The following is a 24,311-nucleotide window of genomic DNA, read 5'->3' as shown; positions in this document are numbered from 1 at the left end:
TGACCGTGGGAAGCCGCTGGTGGTCCCGGTCGCTGACTGGGGCCCGGTGGCCGAGGCCGCTCTGTGCGGCGGCTGGAGCTGGGGCCTTCTCGCCAGCAGCGACCACGACGACGCGGAGGCACCTCTCGTCCCGGTGAGGGACGGAGCCAGGGGGCGCGAGGACTGGGCCTGGAGCCCAGGGAGCGTGTTCCTGGCCAGTGCGGAGGCCAGGGTCCCGGGCCTGCTGAGGGTGACTGGAGTTTGACCCGGGAGAGGATCCCGAGCAGGGAGCCGACCTGCGCTGTCTGGGACATGTGCCAGGAGCAGGGAAGCCAGCGCGGCCCAGAGCCCTGGTTGTACAGGGCTGGCCCTGAGGGGAGTTTACCCTCCCCGAGTGAATCCTACTTCCTACCCTCCCCGAGTGAATCCTACCCTCCCCGAGTGAATCCTACTTCCCCGGCTGGGGTCCCCAGCACCGCTGTCAGAGGGCACCTTTTAAATTCAGCCCTAGGGCTTTGGCTGGAACCCTCAGCCTTTGGATTCAGATAAGGTCTCCCTCAGAAAGATGCTACAGGTGGGAAACGAGACTCTTGGGTGTGGACCCTCGTAGGCTCCAGGTTTCTACGTGACTAGGGAGATCGACTTTCTCTATGTGACTTGGGGAAGGGGGTTTGAGGCCAAGGGGGTGGTGTGGAAACTCTCCGCGGATGGGATAGGCGGATCAAACGGGCTAGTGGATCAGTGGGAGGAAGCATAAAGTTCACATCTTCAAAACAGTAAAAACAGCCTTTATTTGAAGGGCCCCTAGAAAGAGCAGCCCTGTTCAGAGTGGTGACTGACGGTGCTGACCTTTTAGCGGCCGATATTAGACACTGACACTGGGGAGAGATGATAGCTATTTGCAATTTAAGACCCCTGCGAGAATATGAACAAAATCGATATTGAGAGAGGCTAGGTGCAGTAGGAAATCTAGAGATGTTTAAGCTTTTCAAGGGCAATATAAGGGCTACAGGTTAGAGGGGGAGATGGACATGGAATTATAATACAGGACAAATATTTTTTGAGCACCTCTTCTACACTAGGCTTTGAGGGGGCAGTACCAGCTAATCAGACTCAGGCATTGCTCCCCGGGAATTTACAGTATTTAATAAAGATAAGACATGAACACAACTGAAGTGTAAAGTGGGCAGGATATTGCTTGATGACTTGTGATTTAGAAAATGTAAGAAAAGAAGAAAAAAAGATATACCCCTTCTTAAAAAATTGAAAAAGTGATGAGCAAGACAGTTAAAGTGCTGTGGCAGGTCAGGAGCGTGGGTTAGGGAAGAAACAAGGGCAGGGGTACATTTGAGCAGAGTGTGAGGGCATGATATGACGAATGCCCCGTGAAGAGAGAAGACAGTAATATGGGAGCGGTCACATCTAACACTGGGAGACTGGGGAGGTTTTCACCAAGGAGGAGGAAAGCCTTTCCTGCTCCAGCTGGCCCCACTACCCCAAACCCTTCTCTGCTGTCATCACCGTGGCCCCTCAGTATCCTAGGAGCTTTTTCTGGTGGATGAGTACCATTACCTTCTCAGCTTTTCTGTCGCTTGTTCTTTTGCTTCCTACTCAGAAATCGACCAGAGGGCAAAGTGTTGGAGACAGTTGGTGTGTTTGAGGTGCCAAAACAGAATGGAAAATATGAGACCGGTCAGGTGAGTATTGAGCTGGGTCATCTTTCGTTTTCATAGAGTGCTCTGCTTCTGAAAGAAGTCAGATTAGGTCACAGCCCGCATGGTATGCTTTTCCATTCATTCCTCCTTGATGTTTCGTGCCAGACCAGATTCAAATTTTTATTTATTTTTTATTTTTTTTTTTGTGAGACAGAGTTTCGGTCTTGTTGCCCAGGCTGGCGTGCAATGGCGAGGTCTCGGCTTACAGCAACCCTCACTTCCCGGGTTCAAGTGATTCTCCTGTCTCAGCCTCCCAAGTAGCTGAGATTACAGGCATGCGCCACCACGCCCAGCTAATTTTGCATTTTTAGTGGAGATGGGTTTGCTCTATGTTGGTCAGGCTGGTCTCGAGCTCCCGACCTCAGGTGATCCGCCTGCGTTGGCCTCCCAAAGTCTTGGGATTACAGGCGTGAGCCACCACACCCACCCCAGAATCAAAGTTTTATAGATATGGTTTCTGTTCTCCTAATTTGAATGCACTTAATGTGTCAGTGGGTTCTCTTTCCAAGTTAGTGTGGACAGGGATGGTGTGGACTAGAGTGAGGTTTAGCCAAGTTGCTGAAGATTTCTCTAACATAGTGGATGGTGGGAAGCCAGTGGAGGGAGCTTTCAGAAAAGTAAACCTTTGATGCTTTGCTGTATTGACTTTAGTGTGGTAAACTCTGGATGTGTGGTTCTTTTTCTATATCAGCTTTGTTCTGGGTCCACTGGGATAGATTTAGGCCCTTCTAGCATATCATAAGTTAAGGAAGACTTTTTGTTTGTTCAACATTTTATTTTTCTGTGTGCCTACAATAGACCAGGCATTGTGCATTAGGGTTAAATCAGAAAGCAAAGTAGACATGATTCCTACCATTGTGGAGTTTCTAGTCTAGAAAAGAATGAATGATTTGCAAATGGCCAATAGCTGTACATTGTGCTAAGTGGAAGGGAGGTCAGGGAAGGCTTCCTGGAGGCCTAAGCTTTTACCTAAAGGATGAGTAGAGTCAGCCAGGTAAAGAAGAAATAAGAGTGTTCCAGCCATTGGTCTGGTTGATCACAGACTTCAAGGGAAAAGGTAGCAAGACCTTGTGCTGGAGTTGCCTCCACCTGTGCTGCTTTGTGGTCTGGGGCCCACCTGGGTGGATTTGCTGGACTGCAGACTCACTGAGGCCCCTCTTTCCTCCCAGCTTTTCCTTCATAGCATTTTCGGCTACCGAGGTGTTGTCCTGTTTCCCTGGCAGGCCAGACTATATGACCGGGATGTGGCTTCTGCAGCTCCAGAAAAGTATGTTTCCCTGTGGTTGTGCCTCACAGTATCCTCAGGAGGAGATAGCAGACATATGTAATTGGGGTACCAGGGGTGACGACAGCATCCTCCTGGGCCTTGGAAACATCCCCAGAGTACTTCTCTGCGACTAAGACCCATGGAGACAAAAGTGCTGAGTGCCAGGGATAGTCTCAGTCAGAGAGTCCCTTTAGGCCTCCCCAGAATGCTTTCCTAAGGCACTCCTAATTTTCATTATGAGTACCACAGAGGGCATTTGGGGGACAAGTCTTCTTGATTTGTTGATGTTCAGCTGGAGTCTTTCCCTCAGTCTCACATCATCCCTAGAATACATTAAAACAAAAGGTTCAGCTCGATTAAGTGATCGCAGACAGTCCCTGGGATATAAGAAGACAAGAGTACTCTGGGCCCTGGGGACTGAGGTGGCCATTTGATTTTCTCTACATAGCCCCCTTCTTTTAAGAGGTATCCACATAGTCAGATGATGGCTCCATACCATGGTCTTCCATGCTGTATTATTTGCCCCAACTGAGGAGCAGCTGAGCTGAGGTGCTGCAGAATGGGTGTCCAGCTGGTGCTAAAAAGCCCCTTCAGATCAGGGACCAGCCTGTTTAGGTCAGGAGGGGTAGGGAGCTGAATCAGGTGCAGCTTCTATTTCTTGTGGGGTGATCTTGGCCTCCTTCTCCCACCCCACAGAGCAGAGAACCCTGCTGGCCATGGCTCCAAGGAGGTGAAAGGCAAAACTCACACTTACTATCAGGTGCTGATTGATGCCCGTGACTGCCCACATATAGTAAGTAAGCAAAATGGCTGGGCCTGGGGGTCCTCTCCATGGAAAGTCCTGCATCTCAATGGGGACAAAGGGAGGGAAAGGGGTCAAACAGAGCCCAGGTCAGTCCTGGTCCCCAAGGCCTTGGACTGCACAGTGGCAAACAAAGCCCTGATTCACTTCTTGCCTTAGTCTCAGAGATCTCAGACAGAAGCGGTGACCTTCTTGGCTAACCATGATGACAGCCGGGCCCTCTATGCCATCCCAGGTGAGTAGTTAGCATTTGAATGGTGTCTGTCAGGAAGGAGTCTGGTGTGTCTCAGGGCGAGAATCCTGATGTCTTGTCATCCACTGGGAGGGATTATGATGCCAGGGTATGATACCAGGGTTATCTCATACTGGGACAAGGCCAGTTAATGTCTCTTCTCAACCCCATTTCTCTCCTCTCCTGTGTGAGTTTCACTGTGTTTTGCATCTCTGTGCCAGGCTTGGACTATGTCAGCCATGAAGACATCCTCCCCTACACCTCCACTGATCAGGTTCCCATCCAACATGAACTCTTTGAAAGATTTCTTCTGTATGACCAGACAAAAGGTAATCTCTCTCAAGAAGGGGAGGTGGAATGGGAGGGCCTTTTCATCAAAGAATATCATAGAAATAATTCCAGGGCCGGGCACAGTGGCTCATTCCTGTAATCCCAGCACTTTGGGAGGCCCAGGCAGGTGGATCATCTGAGGTCAGGAGTTCGAGACTGGCCTGGCCAACCTGGTGAAACCCTGTCTCTACTAAAAATACAAAAATTAGGTGGGCGTGGTGGCGGGTGCCTATAATCCCAGCTACTTGGGAGGCTGAGGCAGGAGAATTGCTTGAACCCGGGGGGTGGAGGTTGCAGTGAGCCAAGATCGCGCCACTGCACTCCAGCCTGGCGACAGAGCAAGACTCCATCTCAAAAAGAAAAGAAGTAATTCCAGGCCGGGCACGGTGGCTCAAGCCTGTAATCCCAGCACTTTGGGAGGCCGAGACGGGCGGATCACGAGGTCAGGAGATCGAGACCATCCTGGCTAACACGGTGAAACCCCGTCTCTACTAAAAATACAAAAAAAAATGAGCCGGGTGAGGTGGTGGGCACCTGTAATCCCACCTACTCAGGAGGCTGAGGCAGGAGAATGGCGTGAACCCAGGAGGCAGAGCTTGCAGTGAGCTGAGATCCGGCCACTGCACTCCAGCCTGGGCGACAGAGCAAGACTCTGTCTGAAAAAAAAAAAAAAAAGAGATTGAGACCATCCTGGCCAATATGGTGAAACCCTGTCTCTACTAAAAATATAAAAATTAGCTGGGTGTGGTGGTGTGCATCTGTGGTCTCAGCTACTTGGGAGGCTGAGGCTGGAGAATTGCTTGAACCCAGGAGGCGGAGGTTGCAGTGAGCCAAGATCGCGCCACTGCACTCCAGCCTGGCGACAGAGCAAGACTCCATCTCAAAAAGAAAAGAAGTAATTCCAAAGCTCTATTTCCATAACCCTTTTCAACCTCCTGTTAGACTTGTCATGCCTCATAGGTGTCATACCTGACAGATGGCAATTATTTTCTTATAGATATGGAAACTGAGGATCAGGGATGATGACAAGGGACTCAAGGTTGTTAGCAGCAGAGTGAGGGCTGAAAACCAGGGCTCTTAACTCCCAGGAGCTAGGTACACTAGCTCCTTGGGGCTTATTCTTGGTAGCAGTCCTGTGCCTTCTTCCAGCCTGTACTTTTGCTTCGTGTATGAGCATCCTGTTTGCCTGGGCCACTACTAGGAAGGGTTTTCTAGAAGGGGCAATCGCACTGGACTGTTGGCTTGGACTAACCAATTGTATCTTGCTCCAGCACCTCCTTTTGTGGCTCGGGAGACACTAAGGGCCTGGCAAGAGAAGAATCATCCCTGGCTGGAGCTCTCTGATGTTCATCGGGAAACAACTGAGAACATACGTGTCACTGTCATCCCCTTCTACATGGGCATGAGGGTATGTGGCCAGCCTGTACCCCTTCTAGCAGGGGTAGGCCTCAAGGTATATGGTGTCCTTAAGGTGACTGCTGGGGGAGGGGAGTCTAAATATAAACCATGTCCCTGTGGTTCTGCTCCCAAGTGGTGGCATGTGTTGGTGGGGTTGAGTAGCCTCCAGACAGTGGCTGACACCAAGACCTAGAGCAGGCAGGGAAACCCATAGGTCCCAGGAAGGAATCCTTTATCCTGTCTCTTCCCTCTTGCTGAAAGGGAGCCATGTTTATGAAGAATATACACATAATTATTTAAAGTAGTGTAGGCATAACACTTTACACATTGTAGACACTTACACATTGCCTGGGTGTAAGCATGTGCAGTGGTAGGGGCCGCCCAACTCCACAGACAGAAGCTATAGGTCAGAAAAGTGTGATAGTCATTGCATGTTTGGATACAAATATAAATGAAACACCGTTCCTGTCTTTCAGGACCTCATAGTAGTGGAGGAGGCCAACTTAAAGTATTATAGTAAGGGACAGTAATGGGAGACAGGAGGAGGACAGGGGCCCAGGGCAGCGAGGATAGGGGGCGGGGCTGGCCAGGAGGACAGTGAAAAAGGTAAGAGTCCTGTAGCTGATTTCTGTTGGCATCCAGCTCTGTTGGCGATCTTGAAGGGATGAAGAGTGGGGAGGCCAGGAGAGGATACAAGGATGTTGCCTCCCTGTGGGTGTGTAGGCCGTGGTTCAGCTATCATCCTTATCTCACAGACACTCTCAGTTTGGTCTGTCTACAACCTTCCTGGAATACATCAACTGCATTGGAGAGATGTTGATTGGAACACACTTGGTCTTGCCCTGTGGGACTTAAATTCTTTTCATTTTCTCCCTAGGAAGCCCAGAATTCCCACGTGTACTGGGTGAGTGGCACTGTCTGGGAGAAGGGGAGCTTGTGGGGTGTGCCTGGGGGTCAGGGTGGAGGTAGGGAGCTCACCTTCTGGCGGGAGTGGAACCTGTGCAGTGCATGTGTCAGCTTTGTTGACTTTTGCTTTGCACAGAATTCTGAGGAGGGTTACCCAAAGTTTATTCTTTTTAAACTCCCTCTCCCACATCCCCTTCAGTGGCGCTACTGTATCCGTTTGGAGAACCTTGACAGTGATGTGGTACAGCTCCGGGAGCGGCACTGGAGGATATTCAGTCTCTCCGGCACCTTGGAGACAGTGCGAGGCCGAGGGGTAGTGGGCAGGGTGAGCATCCCTGGTCTAGTAATTCTGGTCCCGTGCAGCAAGCCTGGGAGCTTAGTGCAAGGCTTCCTTCTCCTTTGTGGTTATAGACAGAGGCTCGCTTTGTGAACACATTGTATTGTTTTGGGTTAGAAATCTTAAAACAACCCCCATGAGATAGGTTTCTTAAAAACCCATTTCATAGATGAAGAGAGTGAGACTGAGACGTTAAATAACTAGCCCATGGTCCCATAACTAGTAGTGGCAGGGCCTGGATTTAAACCCAAGTGAGTCTGAAGTCAAAACTTGTGTAGTTTTTAAAACTGGTGTAGTGTCTTTTAAAAACTGAAATGTGAATGTTGTTAGGTGGGGCATACACCCCTACCACTCGCTGTGATCTTGCCTCTTTGCCCCTTTACATGTTTACATCCTCTGCTGGTCCTTGAAGAGATCTGATTTTATAATCCCTGCCTACCCAACCCTGTCTCCTGAGAAATAAAGTCACAAGCAGTACTGGTGTCAGGGGCGACATTCAACAAGCATTTATCAAATTCAGCAGGGATTGGGGAGGTAGGTGGTAAAGTGAATAAGAACAGGGCTTTAGATTTAGCTAGTCACTTCAAATTCCAGCCGAGTTATATATTCACTGCATAACTTTGAGCAAGTTATTTAACCAAAATCTTAGTTCCTTACTGCTAAAATGTGGATCACACCAATTACCTTTATCACTAGGAGAATTAAAGCAGCAGAGGTTTGCAGAGTACCTGCTGTGGTGCCTGGCACTTAGCACGCATGAATGGACACTGGAGGGGATATCTCCACAGCAGGTCCTTCGTTTTTAGAGACAGGGTCTCGCTGTGTCACCCGGGCTGGAGTGCAGCAGTGTGATCATAGTTTACTTTCCTGGGCTCAAGCAATCCTCTGCTTCAGCTTCTTGAGTAGCAAGACTACAGGCACACACCACTATGCCTGGTTAACTAAAAACTTTTTTTGTGTGTGTAGAGATGGGGTCTCACTGTGTTCCCCAGGCTGCAGGGGAGGTCCTTTGCCCAGTGCCCTCTGACATTCAGTCTGAGATATCTTTCCCAGAGCCAGCATAAAAGGCCCAGGCCAAATGGTCATGCTGTGGGAGGAGGTACTAGCAGGCAGCGTTATCATGTTGTGGGATGTCTGCTATGGTGGGGGACATCCAGTCTTGATGAACTGGCAGTCAGCATGTAACCCTGGGGTGCAGGAAACATGTCCCTGGGGCTTGGCCTGACCCATTTTGCCTAAACCCTTACAGGAACCAGTGTTATCCAAGGAGCAGCCCGCGTTCCAGTATAGCAGCCACGTCTCGCTGCAGGCTTCCAGTGGGCACATGTGGTGAGTGAGTGTGCACAGCAGTAGGGACCACCCAGCTCCACAAACAGAAGCTGTAGGTCAAAACAGTGAGAGCTTAGAGCTTGCCATTAACTCTGGGCCAAGTTACATTCTTAGAGGGGGCTTATCTGCTGTTTATTGTTGTGTGGGACTTATCTGATTTTCTCTTACTGCCTGTTTCCCAGTTCCCTATGATTTGTGGACTGAGGTCTTAGGCCAAAGAGGTCTGGTGATTTGATGCTGCAGAGTTTCTCATATAGTTGGGTTTTTTCCCTTTGTGTTTCACTCCTTAGCCTGAAAATGCATTTGGGTAGCTTATGCAGTATGTATCTAAAGGCCAGAATCTGGACAGCTGTTTTTTTTTTTTTTTTTTTTTTTTTTTTGGAGACGGAGTTTCACTTGTTGCCCAGACTGGAGTGCAACGGCGCAATCTCGGCCCACTGCAACCTCCATCTCCCGGGTTCAAGCCATTCTCCTGCCTTACCCTCCCAAGTAGCTGGGATTACAGGCATGTGCCATCGCGTCCAGCTAATTTTGTATTTTTAGTAGAGACGGGGTTTCTCCACGTTGGTCAGACTGGTCTCGAACTCCTGACCTCAGGTGACCTCAGGTGATCTGCCGGCATCAGCCTCCCAAAATGCTGGGATTACAGGCATGAACCACTGCAGCTGTTTTTCTTTTCATGGATAACCATGAGGGGCTCTTGGGTCTCTGGATGAGTCATCCTGTCATGAGCTAGACAGAAGAGAGCTCAGGCTCACACGTCCCCTGTGGCTGGCAGCTGAGGGCACAGGGCCATCCGGATCCTTAGGAGGCCTCAGCCCTGGTTCCTTCTAAACTAGCTTCTCTCTGACCTGCAGGGGCACATTCCGCTTTGAAAGACCTGATGGCTCCCACTTTGATGTTCGGATCCCTCCCTTCTCCCTGGAAAGCAATAAAGATGAGAAGACACCACCCTCAGGCCTTCACTGGTAAGGCCAGCTGAGGCCCCAAGTGCTTCCTTGGTCACCAGGAAGAACAACTGTCATCCCACAACTGCTGCAGAACTCTTCTCTCCCCATCATCGGCCACAGTGGGTCTCTTAATTTGATTGTGGGGTTCTTTTTGTGGTGAGGGTGGTATAACTTTTCTTCAGAAGACCCATGTGGGACACCTCCAAGGCTGGCCTCCTCATAAGCCCTGCCTATACCATGTTCCAGTAAACCTCTCCACCTAGGAACTGTATTCAGCTGCCACAGGCCTGGAGGAGTTTCCTGGCCTGTCACATGAGGTTTGATCAGTAAACCAGTGCACGCTTGGCCACCCTTGCCATTTCTGCTCCCAGAGTCTCAGGCTTCCCTTCTGACCCAGTGTGTGCCCTTGATTGCTTTCTCTGCTGCCCTTCCAGGGAGCTGCCCCCCTGGTAGGGCATGTGCCTGTTTCCCTCTCAGCCTGGTGGCTGGCTGGACATCTCCTACGGTCAATGTGCCTCTCAGCTAGTTGGCAGGGTTGCTGGACTGGACTCTTGTTCACTTTACCTTCTGCCAAATGCAGAGAGGGAGACCAGTGTCACAGTCAGAGTGGCCTGGCTCTTAGCACTGACCAACCATTGCCATTTCTGGCCTCGCTAAGGCCCAGGAGAGGAGGGAGGCAAGCCAGTCAGGTTTCCTGGAGCAATGGGTGTGCCAGCCCTGAGCATGACTCTGCCAAGCATCCAGACCACAAATGCAGGAATTTGGCCGAGGAGCAGCTTTAGCTATGGATGACGGCTAAGCCAAGCTACTTCCTGAGCTTCTCTCAGATTTCCAAGAGCCAGAGATGAATTGTGCTGCAACTTGCCCCAATTCTTAGAATTTCTTCTCCTCCGCCACTGCAGTGATTGTTAGAGGTCGTTTTCTTGAATTAATATTAAATCACAGTTCCAGCCCTTGTTAGTGTTGTCCTTAGTCCTCCAGGGGGAGCTGGGGTTGCAGGGCAACAGTACAGTCGCGCTTATGACCTAGCTAGAACGCAAGGTCAGGTGATAAACGGAAACACAGGAACTCAGCCCATGGCCGCAAGCTGGCCAAGGCCTGCTCACTGCAAACATGGCTCTGTACCATTGAGTTTAACACAATTTTATTAGAAATTAGTGTTTGCTTCCATCACTAATGCTGAGCAACCAAATATTACAGTTATGTGATAAAGGAAAAATTCTCTCCTGCCCAGGACCTGCGCCATCCTTTAGGCCGACCTTGGTCACATACCAAATTCAATAAAATCCAATACTGGTCTGTGTTGTTAACAGCAGGCTGCCAGGTTTCTCAGAAACCGACAAGAAAGTCTGACCTTCATCCATACTTTTTTGTTTACTTAACCCTTGGGCTGCTTGGAGTTGAAAAATGCACACAGCCAAGAGTTGCTTTCTGAAAACCCCCAAACTTTTAAGCCACAAAGTCTGATTTAAGAAGCTAAGATCATGTCAGTTCAATGTTAGTATTTTCCTTAAGACCAAGGAGATATTTTCAGTCAGAGAAGATAAATGCCCAGTCCCAGGCTACTGTGCTTTCTCGGCAAGAAAGACCGAGACACTGAGGATGTGAATGTCAAAGCAGTAAGCAGGGACTAAAGGGGATGGGGAGGTCAAAAGGCAAGCATCAAAACACCTCCGTGGGGCGCTGGGAATTTGAGTATTAAAGGACCTCAAGAGGGCAGCTGAGAAAATAGGCCAGTGGTCTCAGGCCGACGCATTCCAGTCTCTGTGGGAAAGTCACAAAGCCAAAGCCTGAATTTGGCCAAATAAATGGATTTGTCTTTATCTTGTTACCTCAATGAGGGCTGGAAGAACTAGTAGCTGGTCACCAAGGTACCTGACCTGAGAGTCTTAGTGCTATTTATACATTCAAGACTGTGACTAACATAAAATGCCTAATTAGAAAGTCACATTTCCCCTGTTCCACCGTCATGTCACTTCAGGTCCTTGTGAGTGTCTAACCCTGGGTCTGGCATTTGCCCATAGGCTCTGTGGCATCAGCTATCATAAAAGTAGTTAAGAGGGATAAACTTGATAACCTGTGTTCTCTCCAAAGAGCGGAAAGTGGGTGCAGGATGTGGCTACGTTGCTTTGTTAGGCTGGCAGAACAGTCCCTCCCTGATAGCATTCCTTTGGAAAATAATTCAGATAAGCTGAATTCTGGTTTGGCCAAGCCAAACAAAAAGGAATGAAAACCAAAGCCCTAAAGAGGAACTTACCACCTGGCTAGTGCTTGGCATCTCCATGGCTGAGTTACCCGACAAGGAGTGAAGGCCTTCAGGGTGCTTCGGTTGCTCCTGTCATCCTGCACTCAGAGACACCACTGGGCAGAACCACCATCCCAGCCAGGACAAACCAAGACCATAGGTGGTGTGGGCAGGGGGTAGATGTGTGGCCAAGCATGGGCCACCTCTGTGCAGGGGCTGCTGGGAGCACTGTGCTCTGAGTTTGCTGTCCTCAGCTGATGGGCATGCCAGGCAACACCATGCAGTACCCACGGGCTCCACGGTCTTCCTGCCGTGGCTCATGCTTCTGGCCCCTGTGACAGCTCTTTGGCTTTACCATATGTGAGGACAGCATGGCTGGAAGCCAAGGGTACTCAAGAGAACCACAAAGAGCCGTCATGCTAGACCTAGGAGCCAGTGATGTGACTATCTTAGGATAGGGGGGGTAAAATGTCCTTTCTTGCAGGCACCCTGTGAGGACTGCAGGTCCCAGCTTAGCCATCCTTCCCTCCTCAGTGCACTCTGAGCTGCTGGCCAGGCTGGCAAAGCCAGAGCTGCTTTGTTGGATGTTTTTTTTTATTGCTTCCTCTTTATCCCCTCTTTATCCTCTATTCTGCAGGGAAGCGGGGATTAGGATAGAAAGACATGGGTCAGGGAGAATATCAACCTCCTGAATAACAGTACAAAGTGCTTTAAAGAAACAGATCCCACAGGCATGGAGAAGGGCCAAGGGTTCTGCCATATCTAGGGTCTTGGCACCCTGGAGGGCAAAAGAAATGCCCAGTTTCCTCGTTACTAGATTTAGAACTATTCATTTCCTAGATTATTTTTTAAAAACCAAACTCACCAAGCCTTGTGCTTAAACACCTTAGGAAAAAAGACATCCCACCTTCCATTATAAAACTGGGCCTCTACGTCACCAGGAGTGGCCTTTTCCCCAGAATGAACCCATTCCCCATGGGCCTCAGCTGAGGCCTAAGGGGCAGTAGCCCTTCCACAGAGGGCCTAGGGGAAGGTTCTCAGCAGGAGGTGGGTCAGTCCATTTGCCCCAGGGAGCAGAAGCAGCTCCCTGTCAGACAGGAAGGGTGATGGTGAGCAGATAGGACAGGACTCAGTCTCCATAAGTGCTCGGGGGCAAGGCAGAGGAATGTGGTCCCTCCTCTGCCCAGACCCTCTGACCTCCGAGCAGGGTCTGTCATGCCTCTGGGTGCTGGAGCAGAGACCTAGCCAGCAGCAGCATGGGGTGGCCAATAGGGCAGGTTCCACAGGACGGGAGATAGGGCCTCCCGTGCCCTGACTCTCTGAGGGTCTGGTCAGTCACGATGAGTAGACTGGTGGCCGAGCTGCCGGTCATCGTAAGTGCTGTAGCGCTTGACGTGGATGCGGCGGACACGGTCCCGCAGTTCAAAGGTCTCCTCGTCTTCACTGGGGGAAGCCTGGCTGCGGCTACGGCTTGTGGCCTCCAACAAGGAGTTGTCGGGGACGCGGGGAGTCTCATAGAGTAAGACGTTGAGTGTCTCCTCATAGATTCGGGCCTCTGGGAATTCCACCTGGGGTGAGGGAGAATGAAGACGGAGCAATGTTTCATCTTGGAGAGGGCGCCGTGTGTCACAGCTGCTGGCCCTGAGGCTCCCTAAGGCCTCTGCTACCTCTCATAAGACAGGTGGCGGTCTGTCTCCAGGGAGAGCCAGCCTCCCTCCGAAGGTGGGGTGAGGGAGTGTACTCTATAGACAGGACAGGGAAGACCAACACCCTCCGCACCCCTGCCCCAGCCTGAGACCAAGGGACTAGTGGGCATAGAGGGTGGGCCAGGCCTAGGTCCAAACACAGCTCCACCACTTGCTAGCTGTGGAGCCTTGGGCTGAACCCTTATGGGCTGTAGCTCCCATATGTACAAAAGGATGGTTCAGATCAACCCTGAGAGCTGCTGTCAACATTACAGGAAAGATGTGATTGCTTAGCAGAAGCCTGGCACACAGCAAACCACCAAGCAGAGACATACACAGAGCAGCTGCTATGTTGAGTGGTTTCGCTGCCTTTCTCTGCCTGCCCGACCCAGTGTGTCACCCGCATGACCTGCCCGGAGGAGAGAAAGGGAATGTAGTCAAGCATCTGAATTCTAGCCTGACCTGCTCTGTTGGACTGAGCTTCTGTTCTCTCATCTGTCACATGGGGAGAGTGGCTCTAGCCCTGTGTGTCTCACAGGTGTGTTGTGAGGCATCACAAGAGTTCATGAAAGAGAACACACTTAGGAAGATGCCAGGTGCTGCTGCCACTTCCACTGCAGCATCACCAGCCACTAGAGACCTGCCCCTGAACCCTTTCGCCACCGATAGGGTCAGGAGCCTCCCACACTGTCACCCTCCCTCCCACCTCTTCATCAAAAACTGCAGGAGGAAACAGGGTCACCTGTAAGCTGGCCTTCCCCAAACCCTCTGCAGATCTCCCAGCTGGAGGCACTTGAGTAGTTTGGGGGTCGACAGGTTGCTTGGCAAGTCTGGCTACTTTGAGCTCTTCACACCCACATGACCCTTCCTGGATGACCTGCCATCCACCCTAGCAGATCATCTCCAGGACCTGCACTCATAGGAGGCAGCTACTCTCTGGGGTAACTGACTGCAACTGGGGGAGAGGGGCCAGCTGAGTTTGTGATGACTGTCACCTATCAAATGCCTGATGTGTACCTGGCACTAAGTTGATTAGCCAGAAACCCCCAGCTAGTGGGGGCCAGTGAGGAGATTTTATTTTATTATTATTAAGAGTGTTTGGAAATGGAGTCTTGCTGTTTTGCTTAGGCTGGCCTCAAACTCCTAGGCTCAAGGGATCTTCCCACTGCAGCCTCCTGAGTAGCCGGGACTACAGGCGTGTGCCATGATGCCCGGCTAATTTTTCTATTTTTTGTAAAGACGGGGTTTCACCATGTTGTCCAGGGTGGTCTTGAACTCCTGGGCTCAAGTGTTGGGCCCGCCTCTGTCCCTGGCTCAGATAGGAGAGCTGAACAGCATTCTAACATGAAAGCCCAAGCTATTTCTACACCACACTTCCACTCCAAAAAGTTGTATCATTTTCATATCTTGTTAAATTCATACCATCATTCCCATGTCTGCAAATGAGGAACCTGAGGCCCAGATGGCTTAAGTGGCTTATCCAAAGTCAGAAAACTGGCAAGTGGTGGAGCCAGCGTTCAAACCTGAATTGGGCCAACTTCAAAGACCCAGTCCTTCCCACTGTACTAGGCTACTTCCTGCTGGTCAACGGCCCCTGCCCTGAGCTGTCAGGAACAAAGCGGTTCCCGTCCATTCCCCATACCCCTGGTTCTGGCTTTGGCCTTGCCCAGCACCATTACCATGTTTGGAAAAAAGAGCCAAATGCACGCCCCTTTTGCTCCGTGCTAGTCACACCCCAACCACACCCTCCTACAGTGGGTGTGTGTCCTCCCTGACCCATGCAGGGGGAATCCCCCACACCTTGGTCTGCTTCTTCTCTGTGGCATACACGATGGAGGTACAGCACACCTCTGCCAGCTTACGGCCCTGGCCATAGAAGGACCAACAGCAGATCTCGTCGCCAATGACATCCTTGATGAAGAGCACGCGGCCGTTGAAGCGGAGGGAGAGCTTGTCAAATAGCTCGATGTTTTTCAGCAGGTGGTCATCAGAGTTGCTGAAAAACCCACGAGGGCCAAGAGGCCTGGGAATGAGGTTCCAGTCCAAGGGAGGGTGCTAGACAAGTGGAGCCCTCCCCTCCCTCCCTTCCCCTGTCCTGTCCTGCTGAAATGAAAGCAAGATGCCAGGGGGCCAGGAGAGAAAGGATCATAGGGTACCCTCTGGGTTGGAGGGCCTGTAAGGAAAAGGAACTGAGTTGGTTTTAAGTCAAAAGTAGGGACAACTGAGGGAGCAGGTCTCCCCTCACTAACATGGAAGGAAGGAGACAACACTGCAATTTCAGTGGGAGGCATTCCTTCCCTTACCGTGGGGGTGACAGTGGCAATGTGCCTGTCCACAGGGAAGCACAGGGAGGGTTTGGGACTCTGAACCTGCAGCCACCTGAGTCTACCTAACTGTGGCCTATGGATAGGACATGGGCTGGAGAGAATCAGCCCAGTGTGAACCGCACAGGCTGACTCGGGGGACTCCCAGCTCACTGGCCTCCTAGCATCCCCTCCACCCGGTAGGGTGACGTGTGAAAACACCTGACATGCTGCCTTCGTGATACACGTTGAGGGTGCATTTCACCTTCAGTCATTTATATCCCAGCCAGGGCACCCTGCCGAGTTCCAAAGGCCTCTGTCTCAGTTTCCCTTCTACTTTCTGTTCTTCCCCCACTTAGCACAGCCAGTTCCAAGACCCAGGCCCAGACCCACACCGACCATGCTGGGAGTGCAGGCAGCATTCACTGGGTCTGCTGCCCAGTGTCTGCTCTGGCTGCTCAGCCCTGTGACGCACCCTACCTGGTGTAGGAATACTTGTTGTTGCTTCTGTTGTACAGCAGCTTCACCACGGGCTGTGAAGGAGTTCAGAGTGAGGGCCAGGCCGGGGGCCTGGCATCCCCAGCCCGCAGCCCTCAGAGGTCCCGGTACCTTGGTGGAGGATTCGATGAGCCGCTCCTCCTCCTTCAGGGATGTGATGATGGGGATGTTGCACACAGGCTGGTAGGAGTCCTTCTTGTCCTGCACGACACAGAACAGAGAACCCTCTTTAGGATCTTCTGCTTTCCAGGCTTAGCCAGGTACCTCTGGAGCCCCTCTGCCATGGCCACCTGCTGCTTGGTGAGGAAGTATCAGACACAGATCATGAGGCCCCTGGCAATAGAAACTGCCAGCTGGAAAGTGGACCCCCATTTAGAAAACCCAAGATCCAGGCCAGGTGCGGTAGCTCACACCTGTAATCCCAGCACTTTGGGAGGCTGAGGCAGGCAGATCGCTTGAGCCCAGGAGTTCGAGACCAGCCTGGAAAGCATGGTGAAACCTCAGTCCTACAGAAAATACAAAGACTAGCCTGTATTCCCAGCTACTCTGAAGGCCAAGGCACGAGAATCACTTGAACCCAGGAGGCAGAAGTTGCAGTGAGCCAAGATCACACCACTGCACTCCAGCCTGGGTGACAGTCAAAAAAAAAAAACCAACAACCTAAAATCCAGGTCTCAAAGCATAGAAACCAGAAGCAGGGCCTAATCACGCTGCCAGGTGTGAACACCTAGTTGCCAGGTTGGTGGGCCTGGGTGGCATCTCGCTTGTCTCATTAGGTTTGCACTCATCAACCACGCCTCCCACACAACCTGCCAGGAACCAGAGTCCTCCATCCCACAAGAAGGGGCAACTCCTGACCTCGTCTGCCCACCCTGCTCCGCCCCACCCGTGTACCTGCAGGGCACTCTGGCACATGTTCACCAGCCCCTGGATGAGGTAATACTTTGCTTCAGCCATCAATTCCTTGATTTCTTGCCGGTTCTGAGGGAGGGTGATGGTGTCATCTCGGAGGTAATTCAAAATGGTGCCAAAGTGCTTTCCACAACGGTCTATGAGGATCCAGCCTAGGGGTGCAGATGACCCTACAGGGTTAGTTTGCCACCGGGTACCTCCGAGGCAGGCAGAGGCCACCGGGTGAGCTGGCAGCAGGTGGCAGGGAAGGGGGTCCACAAGCACAAAGCCCTCGCACAAGGTGACAGAGGCGGGGATGGAGGTTCTAGCACTCAGGCCCATGGCTGCTCTTCACCCTTCCTCTCTGAAACCCAGAACTGGCACATCCCACAGGGGATACAGCCCTCCAGGCTGTACAGGCCACAGGGGCCTAGGCTCAGGGCACCAGGCCCAGCCCAACACAGAAACCAACCGCTGCCGGCCTTCTGCCCGCTACCCAGTCTTAAAGTGATGGCTCCTATGAGAATGTTGTCCTATTTGAATATTTTAAAAGTATGGCTCTTCTTCCTGGAAAATGAATAAACATAGCATTCCATGTACAATTTCACAGAACTCTGAAGCTCTACTAGGGACTCCAGGTGATGACACCCTACATAAGGTGAAGAGGAAACGTGACTGAATTCTAGATCTGGTCATTTCCTTGGGAACCTCTCCTGCCCTCCCCACCCCGAGCAGCAAGCCCCAATGCCTCACCTTCTTTGTCTGTCAGCACCTCCATGCGCCCGCTGAACATGGCCTTGAGCATGGTGTCGTGGCGGGTCAGGGCCCGCACAGTGGTATAGTACAGAGAGCCGCCCACGTTGAGCTGGACGTACTTGTTGCCCAGCCCTCCTCCCTTGAATCCACTGAGCTTGGGCTTGGCCCCTGAGGCCGGGCACAGGCAGGTGTCCCCCGACATCTCCCGCTGCAGGTAGATCACCACACGGCAGGAGGTAGGCTTGGAAGGCTCCGCCGTGGTGGAAAGGGTCACAAGTGAGTGGCCAGTGGAGGCCAGAGCCTCATACTCTCAGTGCTGGACGTGGGAAATGGGAGAGAAGACACGAGTCAGCTGAGAGAGCCCTCAGACCAGAAGGAGACAACAGCAGAAACATGACCGTACTCATTCTCTCCTTGACAAGCCCAAGCACTGCTCCCTGGCAGAGGCTAAGTCCCTGCCATTTTGCTTTCTTTTATTTTTTCTTAGAGACAGGGTCTCACTCTGTCACCCAGGCTGGAGTGCAGTGGCGCCATCTTGGCTCACTGCAACCTTTGCCTCCCAGGCTCAAGTGATCCTCCCACCTCAGCCTCCTGAGTAGCTGGGACCACAGATACGCACCACCACACCCAGTTAATTTTTTTTTTCTTTTTTCTTTTTGGTAGAGAGAGAGTTTTACCATGTTGCCCAGGCTGGGCTCGAACTCCTCAGCGCAGGCGATCCGCGCACCTCAGTCTCCCAAAGTGCTGGGATTATAAGCGTGAATCACTGTGTCTGGCCTCCCTGCCATTTTTACTATAGCAGGAACCAGGGCTGGAGGCAGTCTCCCAGACTCCTGCCCTGGTCACCTCATCAGCCTCCCTGAGACTCAGCTCTGTTCAGGGCCTCAAGGAAGACAAGCAAACCCATGGAACCAGTCAGAGAGGGCCAGAGGAACAGATCACCCTAGAGATCTACCAGTCAGATTCCAGTTACTTTCTTGTCAAGGTTCCCAGGATCCCAGACTTCCAGCCAAGCCTACTGGGAATCCAGCTAGCCTAGGAGTTTCCCAGGAGCCAGAGGGACAGGATGCACTTCCTTTCTAAAGATTCCAGCCTCAAGAGCAGCCTGTGCCAGTGTTTATTTTGAGCACCACTGAGAGTCTGGCTTCAGGAAGGAAAGTAAAAGCAGCTTCAGGAGAGAATTGAGTAAGCCAGGGTGGGGGGTGCTGGCCAGTGTTCTTGGCGCAGGTTACCTGGGCTTCGGCTGGGGCTTCCTGACCTTCCCCTTTCTTGGCACAAGGCTTGTCCCAAGTTCCTGAAATTGTCACCATTTTTCAGGGAAGAACAGCTATAGGGTGGCTGTTTTCCTTTCTTTTTCCTGAGAGGGAGCCCAGCCCTACTCTCCTCTTCCCTCCCAATAAGAATGGGAGAAGAAAGGACTAGAAAAGATCAAAGGATAAATCTAAAAACAATGAGGCAAGCTGTGTGCTGCCACCTGCCTGTACTCCTGGCTACTCAGTAGGCTGAGGTGGGAGGATCTCTTGAGCCTGGGAGTCAAGACCAGCCTGGGCAACACAGCAAGACCCCATCTCTTGGCATTTAATATGTATTAGCTCATTTAACTAATTCAGCAATTAAACTACTGAGTACCTATGTTAAGCAATAGAGAACAATGAAAAAACATTGTCTTTGCCTTCAAACAGTTCAAAGGAGCATCATAATAGGAATTTTTTAAAAGAGAGCGAGCTAGCATTTATTGTACCCCTATGTGCCAGGCACTGGGTACTCAGAAGAGAATATAGAAAGTCATGTCCACATGGAGCTTACATTCTAGTGGAAGGAAATAGACTATAAACAAGGACTTGAATAAATAAACAGCTAATTCCAGAACGTGATAAATGCAATAACGATAATAAAACAGTGATATGAGAGCGATTAGGGAGAGGCACTAATTTAGACAGAGGGGACAGGGGAAGCATCTTTGGGAAGGTGACATTTCAGCTGAGGTTTGAAGAGAGCATCTACACAGATGGAAGAGTAAGTGCAAAGTTCCTGTTAGAAACAAGTTTTAGGGGCCAGGTGTGGTGGCTCACACCTGTAATCCCAGCACTTTAGGAGGTCGAAGTGGGTGGATTGCTTGAGCCCAGGAGTTCAAGACCAGTCTGGGCAACATAGTGAGAGTTTGTCTCTACAAATGAAAAAAAATTAGCTAGATATGGTGGCTCATGCCTGTGGTCCCAGCTGCTCGGGAGGCTGAGGTGGGACGATTGCTTGAGCCTGGGCAGGTCAGCCTGGGTGACAGGGAAATCTCATCTCAACAACAACAAAATAAAAACAAGTTTTAGGATCAGAAATAAGGTCATAATGGCTGGTGCACAGACAGTAAGGGGAAGTTGGTTTGATGTCAAGTCAGGGAAGGCAGGTGTTAGATGATAACAAAGTGTGGATTTCATACTAATTGCTATTACATATATATATATATATATTTTTTTTTTTTTTTGAAACAGTTTCACTCTTGTTGCCCAGGCTGGAGTGCAGTGGCACGATCTCGGCTCACTGCAACCTCCGCCTCCCAGGTTCAAGCTATTCTCCTGCCTCAGCCTTCCTGAGTAGCTGGGATTACACACATGCACCACCATGCCCAGCTAATTTTGTATTTTTAGTAGAGATGGGGTTTCTCCATGTTAGTCAGACTGGTCTTGAACTCCCGACCTCGGATGATCCGCCCGCCTTGGCCTCCCAAAGTGCTGGGATTACAGGCGTGAGCTACCGTGCCCGGCCTATTGCTATATAACATATGAATCAATTGGAGAGTTGCAAGCAGGGGAGTGATATGATCTGACTTGCTTGTAGTGTATTTTGAAAAGATAACTGCTGCTGGGTAGCGAATGAATTGTAAAGGTGCAAGAGAGGAAGTGGGAAGACCAGAGGAAACTGTAGTCTAGGCAAGAAGACATGACGGCGGGCCTGGACCACGTTGGTAATAACGGAGACAGAAAAAAAGTGGAATGATTTCACCAAATGCTCATCACATGCAGGAGTTTACAGTTGCTCCTCTCTTGTAAGTGCAACCCAGAAGCAGGGCACTGGTTTCCTAAGTTTACTGCTGTGTTCCCCTAATGGTGCTTAGCACAATGCCATGCACATTTTAAGTATTTAACATATGTCAGTTTGTTAGATTGAAATTGTCCCTGAAAAGATTTAGGTAAGTAAGTCCCTGGGAAGAATGTCCAAGGAAGTGGACAGTCAGCGTGGGTGCTGTGTGAAGCAGTGAATTCCTTTGGCGGCTTGTCTGGGAGACTCTTTCCTTTGCCACAGAGGTTGGGTATGGGAGGTGAACCCTCACCAGGAGGCTGCCAATGACTAAGAAACACTAGAATGGTATGAGATCACCTTCCCTTTTTCCGCCCACCTCAAAGGAATAAATCCACCTCCCTAACAGGTATTAGCAAGTTCCCTATGTATTTTGTGTCTAGCTCTAGTTTTCCCAGGATCAGAGAAAGCATACATACATGTTCTGTCAATGCAAAGGAGCTCAAAGGATAGGCCTGCCAAGAGAGGTCGGCGGATCCAGAGTTAATCTATTCCTTTCCTACAAAGCAATTGCTTTGAGCCCCTGGATGACGTCAATCAGATTCTGCCCAGACCAATGGGTTCCAGGAATCCTGTGGCAGGTGACGCCCCAGAAAGTAATTCCAGTGAGAATGAAGTTTCCACTGATAGCCACAGTGCTCTTCCTTCCGCACTTTGTGTGTGGCTATTTGGGGATGCCTGGGGCTAGGGGCGGATCCGTGGCTCACGCTACGAAGCTAATGGGAACCCAAGCAGAACAAAGGGCAAACAGCCGCGGCTGTAGAAAGAGGAGGGGTCTAAAAGGAAGAAGGACCCAGAAATCCGTCAGACACGGAGGACGCCGCGGGGAAAGCGGAGGGCTAGAGCGGGCGGATCTAGCAGAAACCCTAGGTGTAAAGGTTAAGCGTCACCCAAAAAATCCTGGGAAATGTGGCCGGTGTGGGCTCTTCTCTAGCCCGGGCCACTCCTCACTACCGAGAAACCCACACCGGTTCTCACGCCCACCCTCCGTGGGAGATCGGAGCTCTCCTTTTCCCCTACGCCGCCCGCGCCTTTTCCCCAGGACCCAGCCGGGCTCGCTATATTCCAGCAGGGGCCGTCCATCCCTTCCCCGAGGGCATCTGCGGGCCCGGCTCTCACCGTCCCCGGAGGCGCCTCTCCTCTCAGCTGAGTGGCCAGCGGACTCCGAGCCGCCCCTAGCCTGCAGCCGCCTGCCCACCAGCAGTCCCGGGCTGTGAGCTCACATCCTGCGCTCGCCGACTCCGCCCGGAGTGCGGCCCAGCCCCGCCGGTCGGGGAGCCTGAGACTACAAGTCCCTGCATGCATAGCGCTCTATCCGGGAAACGGTAGAGGCGGAATCCCCCGAGGGTCTTCGCGGAGAGAGGAAAGCCACTTCCAGCCGTCTTGCCGGCGCTAAGGCTTCTGGGTCTTGTAGGCCCGACCTCCCCTCGGGCCTCTGTTTCCCAGCAACCTCTGTGGAATCGGGGCTGTAAGTGCTTCCGGGGTCAGGAAGGTAGTGACGTCAGGGGTAAACAGGTTCTGTAGCCGTGGCAGCGGCTGTGGCAGGCTGACTGGGTACCGGCTGCCGCTGACCTGGGAGAAGCTGCCTGTCTACATCAGCCTGGGCTGTAGCGCGCTGCCGCCGCGGGGCCGGCAGGTAGGCTGACCTCGGGTCTGGGGATGCGGGCGGACCAGGGGCGAGAGGAGCCTGACAGGCCCCTCGTCCTGAGGAAAGAGCCCGGGCGGAGAGAGACGTGGGAATTCCGCCCCACTCTCAGGGGGCGCTTTCACACCCAGGTTAGGCCTGGAGTTTGACGCGTTGATGCTTGCCACGATCTTACGAGGAAACTGCGGCTCGGATAAGTTCGGGGATTTACATAGTAAAGAGTCGGCTCGCAGTGCCTCGCATGCATCTGGGAGAGCCGGGGCTCGCAAATTATGCCACCGCCTCATGCTCAGGGAGCTTACTCCCAGCTCTTGGGCCAGATGTTGCTCAGATGCTCAGACACGCGTGTGATGGGAGTTGGTAGAGAATCTGTGAACTCTTTCCCTGCACCCCTTCTTCCATCTTACCTATCTCTTTAAGCCAGTCCCTCCAATCAGATAGGTGGGCCAAGCCAGATTCATGGGAGTCATGCCTGACTTGTTTTTCTCTTATCCCAAAAGCCCCACATTCAGTCAGTCCATTACTAAGCCCCAGTCACCTCGACTTACAAAACATCTCAACTCGGAATACTTGTCTTCAGCTGCCAGCCTTGGTTACTGTAATGGTCTCCTGTTTCCACGGTCATTCATTCCGCAAACATTTACAGAGTGCCAGTTATGTGTGGGCATCATGCTAGGTGCTAGGGTGAGAGTGATGAACAAGAAGGTAGTTGGGGCCTTGCCCTCTCTTGTTCCCTCCAATCCGTTCTCCAGGCTGAGCAAGAATGATCTAAGTCTGATTTTGTTGGTTTGCTGAGAACTCTCTGGCTGCCCGTTACCCTTCTGATAAAATCCAAGCTCATTACTGCGTCTTTCAGAGCCTTCCGTGATCCAGCTGTTGCCTCCCTGTCTAGCCTCATTCTGTTCGCTTCTCTTGCTCAGTCTCAGTTCTCGGAATGCATCAAATTTCCTGTTGCCTCAGGATATTCACGTATGTGTTTCCTTCTGCCTGCAATGCCTTGCTTCCCTTTCACTTGACAAACTTTTGGACAGTCTTTAGGTCTGTTTAAGTGTCATTTTTTCAGGAGGCCTCTGTAGGCACTCCCCTCCATTCCGCCCCCCCATGAACTGTATCCTGCCGCACTTCACATAGCACCATGTACTTTTCCTTATACTAATACCACGATTTGTGATTATTTGTTTACCATCTGTCCAGAGGCATTGTTTTCACTAGTCTGTCCCCAGAGCAGGGACTCAGTGGATGTTTCTGAATAAATGTGTGCTCTCAGGGAAGGGAGTGGAAGTTGAAGCAGATATTTGTTTGCTCCCTCATGTTGCTCGAATTTTTCTGGAGCAGCTGGTCAGATTAATGACCTGTAGCTGCGAAAGACATTTTTTTTTTTTTTTTTTTGAGACAGGGTCTCACTCTGTTGCCCAGGCTGGAGTGCAGTGGTGTGAACACAGCTCACTGCAGCCTCCACCTCCTGGGCTCAAGCGATCTTCCCAAGTAGCTGGGATTACAGGCGCATGTCACCAGGCCTGGCTATCTTAAAAATTTTTTGTGGAGACGGTATTTTGCCACATTGCCCAGGCTGGTTTCAAACTCCTATGCCCAAGTGATCCTCCCACCTCAGCCTCCCAAAGTGCTGGGATTATAGGCATGAGCTACCGCACTGGCCAGATCTTTTAAAAAAGCCCTATTTTAAGGAAGCTACAGATGAACACAGTGCTTCAAAAGGATGATGCTAGCTCACTTACATCAGTGGATTCCAGTGAGGCCAAAGGCCAGAGTCATCTACAGACAGCTCATAGACACATATTAGTTGGCCCATGCAGTGTTGGATGTGGGTTTTCCCCCTTACTTAAAATTTTTGAATTACATACCAACACTGAGAATTGGATTTCTGGTCCTCTTAAAAACCAGAAGTTCGGCCGGGTGCGGTGGCTCAAGCCTGTAATCCCAGCACTTTGGGAGGCCGAGACGGGCGGATCA

General features: G+C 51.4%; 3 protein-coding genes across 10 annotated transcripts in view; 2 read left to right on the top strand and 1 right to left on the bottom strand.

The window, feature by feature from the left end:
- The first annotated feature begins 3 nt into the window (after positions 1-3).
- Positions 4-10,198, top strand: POLDIP2 (polymerase (DNA-directed), delta interacting protein 2). Its single transcript, XM_011940769.1, has 11 exons — positions 4-133; positions 1,595-1,676; positions 2,864-2,961; positions 3,658-3,721; positions 3,923-3,998; positions 4,217-4,324; positions 5,597-5,733; positions 6,601-6,627; positions 6,829-6,954; positions 8,216-8,295; positions 9,153-10,198. The coding sequence occupies exons 7-11, from the start codon at positions 5,722-5,724 to the stop codon at positions 9,265-9,267; spliced, it is 360 nt and encodes a 119-aa protein (XP_011796159.1). The 5' UTR covers positions 4-133; positions 1,595-1,676; positions 2,864-2,961; positions 3,658-3,721; positions 3,923-3,998; positions 4,217-4,324; positions 5,597-5,721; the 3' UTR covers positions 9,268-10,198.
- A 174-nt stretch (positions 10,199-10,372) lies between these two features.
- TNFAIP1 (tumor necrosis factor, alpha-induced protein 1 (endothelial)) lies at positions 10,373-22,156 on the bottom strand. 2 transcript variants are annotated; one of them, XM_011940771.1, is made up of 7 exons: positions 21,815-22,156; positions 17,621-17,939; positions 16,871-17,040; positions 16,088-16,177; positions 15,959-16,011; positions 14,976-15,171; positions 10,373-13,058 (listed from the first exon to the last, which is right to left on the bottom strand). In XM_011940771.1, exons 2-7 carry the CDS (start codon positions 17,823-17,825, stop codon positions 12,822-12,824), a joined length of 951 nt encoding a protein of 316 aa, XP_011796161.1. In that variant the 5' UTR covers positions 17,826-17,939; positions 21,815-22,156; the 3' UTR covers positions 10,373-12,821. The 2 variants fall into 2 exon arrangements, with proteins under 2 accessions (XP_011796161.1, XP_011796160.1); XM_011940770.1 differs by having other exon boundaries at positions 12,480-13,045; positions 14,958-15,171.
- A 25-nt stretch (positions 22,157-22,181) lies between these two features.
- The window catches only part of IFT20 (intraflagellar transport 20), an 8,276-nt gene continuing 6,146 nt past the window's right edge, over positions 22,182-24,311 (top strand). For 6 of the 7 annotated variants that reach the window (XM_011940764.1, XM_011940763.1, XM_011940760.1 and 3 more), the window contains exon 1: positions 22,182-22,331. The gene's annotated coding sequence lies outside the window, so the exon portion shown is untranslated. The remainder of the gene's footprint in view (positions 22,332-24,311) is intronic. The other variant, XM_011940759.1, reaches the window with a different exon arrangement.

This window comes from Colobus angolensis, unplaced genomic scaffold, assembly GCF_000951035.1.
Source record: "Colobus angolensis palliatus isolate OR3802 unplaced genomic scaffold, Cang.pa_1.0 Scaffold193, whole genome shotgun sequence".
Lineage (NCBI taxonomy): Eukaryota > Metazoa > Chordata > Mammalia > Primates > Cercopithecidae > Colobus > Colobus angolensis.
The sequence above is the reverse complement of the archived record's forward strand: the minus strand, read 5'-3'. Positions and strand labels throughout refer to the sequence as shown.

What these genes read in the sequence shown, in the direction of transcription:
- POLDIP2 (XM_011940769.1), top strand. An exon ending in GCCGAGGGGTAGTGGGCAGG is followed by an intron (nt 6,955 to 8,215) that starts GTGAGCATCCCT and finishes AAACCCTTACAG; the next exon opens with GAACCAGTGTTATCCAAGGA. An exon ending in GCTTCCAGTGGGCACATGTG is followed by an intron (nt 8,296 to 9,152) that starts GTGAGTGAGTGT and finishes TCTGACCTGCAG; the next exon opens with GGGCACATTCCGCTTTGAAA.
- TNFAIP1 (XM_011940770.1), bottom strand. Translation starts at nt 17,825, where the DNA reads ATGTCGGGGGACACCTGCCTGTGCCCGGCCTCAGGGGCCAAGCCCAAG. An exon ending in TCATCGAATCCTCCACCAAG is followed by an intron (nt 16,012 to 16,087) that starts GTACCGGGACCT and finishes ACTCCTTCACAG; the next exon opens with CCCGTGGTGAAGCTGCTGTA. An exon ending in AACAAGTATTCCTACACCAG is followed by an intron (nt 15,172 to 15,958) that starts GTAGGGTGCGTC and finishes TGGGTTTTTCAG; the next exon opens with CAACTCTGATGACCACCTGC.